The 9,153-nt window shown below is 57.8% G+C and overlaps 2 protein-coding genes across 3 annotated transcripts; both read left to right on the top strand.

Annotated features, from left to right (window-relative positions):
• Positions 1 to 379: 379 nt before the first annotated feature.
• LOC102402218 (glutathione S-transferase theta-3) lies at positions 380 to 5,017 on the top strand. 2 transcript variants are annotated; one of them, XM_006048111.3, is made up of 5 exons: positions 380 to 577; positions 1,473 to 1,560; positions 2,048 to 2,198; positions 4,127 to 4,303; positions 4,604 to 5,017. In XM_006048111.3, exons 1-5 carry the CDS (start codon positions 466 to 468, stop codon positions 4,793 to 4,795), a joined length of 720 nt encoding a protein of 239 aa, XP_006048173.1. In that variant the 5' UTR covers positions 380 to 465; the 3' UTR covers positions 4,796 to 5,017. The 2 variants fall into 2 exon arrangements, with proteins under 2 accessions (XP_006048173.1, XP_025123065.1); XM_025267280.2 differs by lacking the exon at positions 380 to 577 and adding an exon at positions 590 to 1,087.
• Positions 5,018 to 5,943: 926 nt separating this feature from the next.
• DDT (D-dopachrome tautomerase) lies at positions 5,944 to 8,650 on the top strand. The gene is made up of 3 exons (XM_006048110.3): positions 5,944 to 6,135; positions 6,490 to 6,665; positions 8,425 to 8,650. The coding sequence occupies exons 1-3, from the start codon at positions 6,028 to 6,030 to the stop codon at positions 8,495 to 8,497; spliced, it is 357 nt and encodes a 118-aa protein (XP_006048172.1). The 5' UTR covers positions 5,944 to 6,027; the 3' UTR covers positions 8,498 to 8,650.
• Positions 8,651 to 9,153: the final 503 nt, after the last annotated feature.

Genomic DNA, 9,153 nt, shown 5'->3' with positions numbered 1-9,153 from the left:
CTCCTCTGTTTGTGTTCCTGGGGACTCTGAAGTCCCTCCTCTTTCAGACCCCTCTCTGAGGTGGGAGGTGGCCTGGGCTAACCCTTTGACCCTAAATTCACTGAGGGTCTGCGCTGGAAGCGCCCTTGATCTCATTCCCCCAGTACCCCTCCCATCCCGTTCCATTTGATGCAGATTAGACACTGATGTCCAGGTGAGGGGACTGACCCGGCGGAGAGACACAGAGTCCGTCTCCCTGAACCCTGCCGGGCAGGAAAGGGAGCCCAGCTCAGAACCCCGCAGAGGGAAGGCGGGAGAGCGAGGCCGCCGCTGATTGGCCCAAAGTTCTCCGGCGCCGTCCAATGGGCGGGGAGGGTGTGGCCGGGCGGGTACCAGGAGCTGCGCACATCCCTCTGCTGGGTGACCGGTGGAACTCGCCCGCCGCCGTTTCTGTCGTGGGTCCTGCCCGCTGTTCCCGCCCCCGCCATGGGCCTGGAGCTCTATCTGGACCTGCTGTCCCAGCCCTGCCGCGCCGTCTACATCTTCGCCAAGAAGAACAGCATCCCCTTTGAGCTGCGCTCCGTGGACCTGCTCAAAGGTGGGCAGGACAAGCAAGGAGGCCCGGGGTCTGGGTGTCCTGCGGCCCCCCCGAGTCGGGCGGCCGGTGCAGACAGACTCCCGTCGGAAACCGTGGCTTCGGCCATCGGTTGTGTATTGTCCGTCTTACCTTTACTTAGTGAATACCAACCGTTCTTCACACCCAGGTTAAGGGGCAACAGAGCAGGTAGACAGCAGTGCGGGGGGCTGGGGTTGGGGCGGGGCGAAGTGGAGGAAAGTGGAGAGACGGCTCTCCAAACCAAGGCTCAACTCGGAGAAAACAGTGACGCGGCCTCCTGGTTCCCAGCAGAGGCAACCCCCATGTGACTGCCCAGAAGATTGTTTACCTGTATCTGGCCTCCGCTTTACTCCTACCTGTGCCCGCCTAGGTCGGGAAGGAGTCTGGAAGGTTTGGCACAGGAAGGAAAGAGGAGCGACCTGTGGGAGGCTGAGTGGCTGAGTAGGTCAGGCGTTGCTGGTGAGAGTGAGGTTTGCTGAGGCCTGGGAACAGGTGTGTGGACAGGTCACCCAGTTAGCACAGAGAGGGGAGGCTCTGCAGGGGACAGGCCTAGAGCCCAGGGAAGGGGCTAGAGGGTCTGATGCAGGGATGGAGTTGACTGGGGCACGGGGGGTTACAGCTGCAGAAACTCACCCTCCGCCCAAGCCCAAGTTGAGATGCTCCTTGGCCCATGTCCAGAGCAGGTGGACACGGGAACAGGACCCTCTGGTGGGCTCAGGGGATGTCACCCCCTGACCGGCAGAGTGGCCTCCTCTTCCCTGATGCCCCATCAGGACAGGGACCCTAGAAAGTTGGTGGCTGGCTGTTGGGGTGGGAGTGGACAGAGACCTTAGAGGCCTCGCAGTTCTCCCCACCTGCCTCACTGGTCACTCCACAGGCCAGAACCACAGCGATGACTTTGTCCAGGTGAACCCCCTGAAGAAGGTGCCAGCCCTGAAAGATGGGGATTTCACCTTGGCTGAGAGGTAACGGGCCCCTGGGCCGCACCTGTCGGCCATCTTTGTGTCCACCGTTGATGGCTTGGCTCATGGCTTGCGTGTCCCAAGTCCCTGTTCTGGCCCAAGGGGTGGAGAGTGGCTTGAAGTGGGCAGAGGTGCCCAGGGCTGGAAGGGGCACCTGGTCACATTCCTGGCACTGCGTGTGCTCCGGAGATGGCGGGGAATGGTACTGGAGTCCTCTGAAGCCCCACGACACTTCGTTTTTCCCTCGGTGCCCTTAGTTGAGATGCTAGATGGCCCAGTGTAGAGCTGTATGGCCCTGGCTGCCACCTGACCTCTCTGGGCCTCGCATTACTGTTTGTGTACCACAACCAGGCAGACGCTGAGATGCTCCACCCACAGGACCTGGGGAAAGATGTGTGCGGTCAGGGCCTGGCCTCACCCAGGGCCTGGTCCCTGTGGAATGGCTGAAGAGTGACTGGGGCATGTCCCCCGCACCCCCCATGCCCCCCAGTGTGGCCATCCTGCTGTATCTGGCCCGCAAGTACGAGGCCCCTGACCACTGGTACCCCCAGGACCTGCAGGCCCGAGCCCGTGTGGACGAGTACCTGTCGTGGCAGCACACAGCCCTCCGGATGAGCTGCACCCGGGCCATGTGGCAGAAGGTGAGCCCCGGGGCAGGGAGCCCTCCCGGGATGATCAAGGGGCCAGGCTCTCTGTCAAAACTGAGAACACTAAATCCTAGAATGCCAGAGATGCTCCAGGGCAACGGACTTGTTTCCCAGAGCGGAAACTGAGGCACACAGCCTGGGAACGACCACCCCAAGGTGTCTTATCAAAAACACATTTATTTGCTTAGTTGTTTTCGGCTCCGCTAGATCTTCCTTGCTGGGAGCAGACTCTGGAGCACACGGGCTCCAGGATTCGTGGCTCGTGGGCCCCGGCTCGCAGGCTGAAGGGCCCCAAGGCACGTGGAGCCTTCGGGGACCGGGGATGGAAGCCGTGTCCTCCCCTGCACTGACAGGTGGACACTAAACCACTGAGCCACCAGGAAAGCCTGCCCCCATCAGGTCTTGATTCCCGAGTTGCTGGAAATGAACCCTCTGCTTTCCTGCACATGTCACACTGCCCAGGAATGTTGCCTCTTGTGGGGGAAAAGCATCAAGCCCTCACTTTGCCACACACATACTTTTCAGATGGAGAGATGTTAAGTGAAAAGCCTCAAAGTAGGAAGAAATGAGATATTTCACTAAATGTTGATCTAATTTCTGGGTATGCAAAGATTGATAAGCCTAATAACAGTGAGAGACATAAAGACAAGGCTCATCAATTTTATGTGGTGAAATCTGTAGAAGAAGGAAAAAAAAAAAGAGAGAATTAAAGCCAGCAAAAATACACTGGGAAAAATCTTGGCAAAGATATGTTAGAAAGAAGTAACATTCTTGATATTTAAGATGTTCTTAGAAGCCCATCAGACAAAGACACAGGAGAAAAACGGGCAAAGGAAACCAGCAGAGATGTAGCTGAAGGACAGAGAGAAAGGGTCAGTAAATGGATGAAATGTGCATTAAAGGAGCATGCAGATACCATTTTTGCTTATCAAATGTGCAGAGGCCTTTGACATGAACCCTGAGCCGTGATCCTTGCCCCGTACCCAGCAGTCATCCTGTGTGTGACAGGGACTGAGCACTGTGCCTGGACCCTCAGCAGTGCACTGAGGACGTGCAGTCCTAGCACCGCACCGCCAGGGAGTTCCATCTTGGGGCCCATTAGGCCCAAGAAAGTTTCCATAGCTTTAAAAGCCATGGGCTTCCCTGTTGGCTCAGTGGTAAAGAATCTGCCAGCCAGTGCAGGAGACTCAGGTTCAATCCCTGGGTCGGGAAGATCCCCTGGAGGAGGAAAGGGGAACCACTCTTATAATCTTGCCTGGGAAATCCCATGGACAGAGGAACCTGGCCTACAGAGAGCCTACAGCCCATGGGGTCCTAAAAGACTTAGGGACTCAACAATGACAATAAAAGCTGTGGAGGGGGAGGGAGCCTGGTGCCGAATGGAGAGAAGCTGAGGAGAGCGCGTGTAGACCATTGCTACTGAGTGTGGTCCATGGGCCGGGAGCAAGATGGTCATCTGGGAGTTTGGCAATGCAGAGGCTGACCGCACCCAGGTGCACTGGTTAGGACCATACACCTGAAGCACATCCTAGAGGGATCTGCAGGCCCATTCCCACAGATTCCCATCTCAGAGGCCTGGGGGGGTGGGGGGTGGTGGGAGAGTGGGAGAGGATGGCTGCTGCTCAGCGTTGAGACCTTTGTGGGGAGGGGGCAGTAGGGAGCCATGGAAGGCTTTATGCAGGGAGAAGCTACAGGCAGACTGGGATTGCAGAGGGATCCCCTGGCTGCCTGATGTGAGGACCCAGGGAGAGGTGGAGGTTGGCCATGCATGAGTCAGCGATGAGGCCTGGGCTGGTGGTGGCCGTGGGTGGGAAGGGGTGGACAGGAGTGAGGAGAAATGCACAGGATGGCCGGTCAACAGGACGAGAGCTGGAACCAAGCCGGGCCCTAGGCAGACGCTGAGCCCTCTCTCTGCCTGCCAGATGATGTTCCCCATATTCCTGGGCCAACGCGTGCCCCCTGAGACACTGGCGAACACTCTGGCCGAGCTGGACAGGTGCCTGCAACTGCTTGAGGACAAGTTCCTGAAGGACCAGGACTTCCTGGCCGGGCCCCACATCTCAGTGGCGGACTTGGTGGCCATCACAGAGCTGATGCATGTGAGTGCTGTGGGGCAGGGGGGCTGCTGAGCAGTGGGGTACCCCAGGAGGGAGCCTGTGCACCAGCTCACATCGCCCTTTCTGGCTGGGGGTAGAGGGGGGCCCTGGGTGGGTCACGTCCCCTCTGAGCCTCAGGAAAAACGGGCCTAAAAACCCTCAGCCTGCAGGGATATTGAGCAGTTTCACCGTGTTTCCTCTAGTGGCAGAGGAGGGAAAATCCACCCAGGGGATCCCCAGGCCAGGGGCGGCCTCCTGCTTCCCTGGGCACCTCCCCGCTCCAGTTGGCTCCCTCTCCCACAGCCTGTCAGCGCCGGTTGTGACATCTTCAGAAGCCGGCCTAAGCTGGCCGCGTGGCGCCAGCGCGTGGAAGCTGCGGTGGGGGAGGACCTCTTCCGAGAGGCCCATGCGGTCCTCATGAAGGCCAAGGACCTGCCTCCAGCAGACACTGCCGTGAAGGAGAGGCTGAAGCCCTTAGCGCAGCTGTTCTTGTAGTGAGTCCCGGCCAGCCTGCCACGGCACTCTAAGAAGTGGTGCTCCCTCCCCTCGGCTGTGGGCCAAAACACGGCTCCCCGCTCAGAGTCCGGGCCACAGTGCTCTCCAAACGCCAGTCCTGCATGACTTCCTCCTCTGCCCACTAACTTCACCCTTACCCCTTGCACGCTGACTTCCATGTGAACTCTGGAAAGAGCTCTAGTAAACACAAAAGTGACCCTGGCCCTCTCTTGTTTGAAAATTTCCCCTGGTTTCTGCCCTGAGGCTAAAGGACAAAGGATGAGTCCTTTAATATGCCCGCTTACATAAAATTTTAGATATGTAGTTGGAATCGTTCATATGCACCCACATAATTTCAACGACCTTCGTTATTTACAATTCTAACAACTTTCCAACGCTGATGAAAGTACCACGTTTGGCCACATCAACAGACATCCACGTATTCAATAACAGCTTTTGTTTCACCTATAAGAAATACAGCGCCCCGTAAACATTGCTGGTAATTCGACCTGGGCTTTGGCTGGCTATCACCACCCCCTGGTGGGCGATCCTTCACCGTGAGGCCAGGTTGCCACAGGCACAAGAAGCCACAAGGGTGTTTTTGTCCGTGGGTACCAGGCAGGGATGCAGTGAACCCGAGGGTCTCTGCCCAGCTCCACTCAAGCCCCCAGGCGTCACCAGGTCTGATCAAAAGAAGAGCATTTTAGCACGTCGAACATGAGTTGCCCGACGCAGAGACAACTCATTCAAAAATTTTTTAATACTCCGAGACGATGTAGCATTGTTAGCGTGGAGCCTGGGGATGGCCCCTCCGGGTGTGTGTGTTTGGGCGTCTTCAGACCTCCAACTAAATATTAGCCAAGAAGCGCTGTAAAGCCACAGGGGACAGGAAACCGCGGCCAGCAGGGCTGGAGCGGGGCGCGGGCGGGGCCTGGTGTGTGGGCGGGGCCTGGCGCGCCAATACCTCGCTGGGGGCGGGGTCACACGGAGGGGGCCGGGCTACCACACTTCCGGAAATCAGCGCCAGCCCTCCCGGCGGCTCTCTGCTGAGACCCGGGGGAATGTAGCCCAGACAGCCAATCAGGGGGCGCTGCGTTTCTGTCCAGCCAATGAGGAGAGCAGGTTTCCGTGGCGCCCCGCCCCCGCTCTCCGTCGCCCGACCCTCAAGAACATAGACCCGGACCCCGCACCTCCTTTCTTCCCGGCAACCGTACGCACCCTTCCCGCTAAACATGCCGTTCGTTGAGCTGGACACGAGCTTGCCCGCCGGCCGCGTGCCCGCGGGGCTGGAGAAGCGGCTCTGCGCGGCCACTGCCGCCATCCTGAGCAAGCCTGAGGACGTGAGCCTGGGCCGGGGAGCACGGGGCGGGGAGAAGGCTGGCGGACCGGGGTCGGGCTCTGCGACCCCGCTTCCCTAGCGTGACCCCGACTCTTCCACGCCCGCCCGCCCGCCGCCAAGTCCGACCACCCGCACTCCAGGGCCCTGCGGCCCCGTCCGCAACACGTGCTCCGTGTCGGCTTGGCCAGCCGTGACCCCGAAGTGACCTCCAAGGACCCCGACCCGTGCCCCCAGCCCTGACCCCCGTGGAGCCCGCGCGTCTGCACCCCCGCGCTTCCTCACCCCGCGCTGCCCAGGTCCTCAGCACGATCCCCGCGTAACGCCGGCTTCAGGCTAAACTCCCGTGTCCCCGCAGCGCGTGAACGTGACGGTGCGGTCCGGCCTGGCCATGGTGGTGAACGGCTCGGCGGAGCCCAGCGCCCAGCTGCTCGTCTCCTCCATCGGTGTGGTGGGGACGGCCGAGGAGAACCGCGGCCACAGCGCGCGCTTCTTCGAGTTCCTCACCAAGGAGCTGGACCTGGCCGAGGACCGGTGCGTAGAGGGGCAGGGAGAGGACCCTCTTGGGACTGCTGTGCCACTGGGGGCCGGGATCCCACGTCAGGCCCCTCCTAAGTTTGGGGGAAAAATTAATTCCTCACCCTGGACAAGAAGGATCTGGTGCCGCTTGGCCCCTTGACCCCATGGGCCGGTGGACGGCCCACCTTGACAGTGGTGGTGGAATTGAATGAATTCCTGGCTCTGCAGTGGTTCCTGTGACACCTGGGCAAGATATGGCCTCTTGGACCTCAGTGTTTCCATCTGTGAAATGGGAAGGCTCCCCTTTAACCACTCCTGGGGGCACTGCATGGGATGGCACTGTACTGTACCTGCCTTGGCACCTGGCAGGGCAGGATGTTGCTACCCCGACAGAACCAAAGCCACTTATCATCTGCCCTCAGGTTTTTCCATATGTTAGGGAAACAGGAGTAATCTTCTAGAACTTCTCTAAGCTGGACAGGAGGAATTCGGGGTATGTCCTGAGGCTGTGACCTTTGGGTTCCATGCAGCTGGGGGAGTCCATACAAACCTGGAAGTAAACCGTGTCTGGTTTGTAACCTTCTCTTCTGTGAATAGAGAGGCATGGATTAAATGGTTCCCAGGAAGCCCTCTGTGATTGTTGTTCAGTCACTCAGTTGCGTCCAGCTCTTTGCAACTCCATGGACTGCAGCACACCAGGTTTCCTGGTCCTTCACCGTCTCCTGGAGCTGGCTCAAACTCATGTCCATTGAGTTGGTGATACCATCCAGTCATCTAGTCTTCTGTCATCCCCTTCTGCCTTCAATCTTTCCCAGCATTAGGGTCTTTTCTATTGAGTCAGCTTCTAATAAGAAGGCCCCATGGCTCCCAAACCTGGATTCCGTGGCAAGGTCATGGTTTCTTCTTGGGTGAAAAATATTCCTGAGCTGAGTCTATGCCTATGAGGAACTAACTGCATAAGAATCTTGAAAGAACCTTTCAGAATGGAGCCTTTGTTGGCCCAGAAAGAGTGGGTGAAGAATGGTCACTTCTGGGGCTGCTTAGACCTGGTCCTTAATCTGGGAAGCCATAAGAATTCTAACAATGATAAGTAATCTGTAATCTACCTCATACCAGAGATTTGATAGGTAATTCACATGCATGACCCCATTTGATCCTTAGAAGTTTTGTGCCTCTGTCTATACCTCCCATGTGAACATGCCATCCCATTATGGGGACATCTCATCCCACAATGGAGATAGCTCCATTATGCCCATTTACAGATGGGACGACTGAGGTTGTCACATATACCTCCTTGGCCCTAGGCTATCCCAAGTATCCTGTTTCTGCACAAGGAACTTCCTGTCACTTCTGGGAGGGGAGCTCATTCACTCACTCCACAGATATGTGGGGATGAGGGGAGGGAGGTGGTTATGCCTGGACTCCTTGAGCCAGGCTTTGCAAAAACGGGCTGGGATACTGCACATGTATGTTCCTGGGAGCCTGCAGTTTGGAAGAGAGAAGGCTCCCCTGTGAATCCACATACAGTGACCACAGAGGCTGCCTGTCTGTCCTGGGTGGGTGATGATGGTGTACCATTCCACCCCTGACATGCCCACTCCCCTGTCTGGGTTTCGGGGAGAGTGTTCGTGGGGTGAGACAGGCTTGCAAAATGCCTGGTGGGGCTAAGGCAGGCTCCTTGGAGCCCACAGTGGGTATGTCTGGCTGGGGGGGGTGTTGGAATGTAAGGTGTTAGCCAAGGAGCTGATGACATCTTTTTCTCCATCTCCTGAAGGATAATGATCCGCTTTTTCCCCTTGGAGCGCTGGCAGATTGGCAAGAAGGGGACAGTCATGACCTTTTTATGATTGGCATGTAGGGCATCCAGGGCCTCTGAGCTGACAGCCCTTCCAGAGAGGCCTCCTGGCAGTGAGGGCCTGGTGGACACCAGCTTCTGGCACCTCCGTGTGGTTCTCCTCCCCATCCTCACAACAAATAAATGAAGAGAGCTTTGTCTCAAACCTGACTTCTCTACTTCCCTTTACCACCACTCCCCCCACACCCCCTGGCATTCTGGGTCGCTCTGGACAGCAGGTTGGTTTATGAGGTGGGGGCCTTAAGGGAACCTGGGAGGCGGGATGTTCCTGTCCTCAGGGGCTGTGTCTCATGTCTTACATTTGGCTGCTGGAATCTGAGGGTGGAGGGCTTCTTGGAGGCGCTCCTCTTCATGCCCCTGTTCAGGCTGGTGGGGAGCGGCAGGCAACTGGTCCAGCCTGGGCCTTTCTGCAGAGTCTGCTGACCCGACATTCCTGTCCTCGGCCTGGGCTTCAGGGCCCTTCCCTGGGCATTGCCAGACTCCCTTTGTCTCCTGTGAGTCTTGCTGAGAATTCTCTGTAGCTGTGTGCCTTGTAAGATCCACATGCCAAATGGCAAACCCAGAAATGCAGCCTCTGCTTCTGGAAACGGAATGAATAGAATCTTGTTACTGCCCCCGCCCCTGCCCCCAATCTAAAGCCCATATCAT

This window comes from Bubalus bubalis, chromosome 17, assembly GCF_019923935.1.
Source record: "Bubalus bubalis isolate 160015118507 breed Murrah chromosome 17, NDDB_SH_1, whole genome shotgun sequence".
In the NCBI taxonomy this organism is placed as follows: Eukaryota; Metazoa; Chordata; class Mammalia; order Artiodactyla; family Bovidae; genus Bubalus; species Bubalus bubalis.
Note: the sequence above shows the minus strand (reverse complement) of the source record. Positions and strands in the feature narration are given on the sequence as shown.

Bases quoted from the DNA above. Each gene is read 5' to 3' on its own strand.
- LOC102402218 (XM_006048111.3), top strand. From the start codon at position 466: ATGGGCCTGGAGCTCTATCTGGACCTGCTGTCCCAGCCCTGCCGCGCC. The intron at 578-1,472 runs GTGGGCAGGACA...GTCACTCCACAG, and splicing joins CTCCGTGGACCTGCTCAAAG to GCCAGAACCACAGCGATGAC. The intron at 4,304-4,603 runs GTGAGTGCTGTG...CCTCTCCCACAG, and splicing joins CCATCACAGAGCTGATGCAT to CCTGTCAGCGCCGGTTGTGA.
- DDT (XM_006048110.3), top strand. From the start codon at position 6,028: ATGCCGTTCGTTGAGCTGGACACGAGCTTGCCCGCCGGCCGCGTGCCC. The intron at 6,136-6,489 runs GTGAGCCTGGGC...GTGTCCCCGCAG, and splicing joins TCCTGAGCAAGCCTGAGGAC to CGCGTGAACGTGACGGTGCG. The intron at 6,666-8,424 runs GTGCGTAGAGGG...CATCTCCTGAAG, and splicing joins CTGGACCTGGCCGAGGACCG to GATAATGATCCGCTTTTTCC.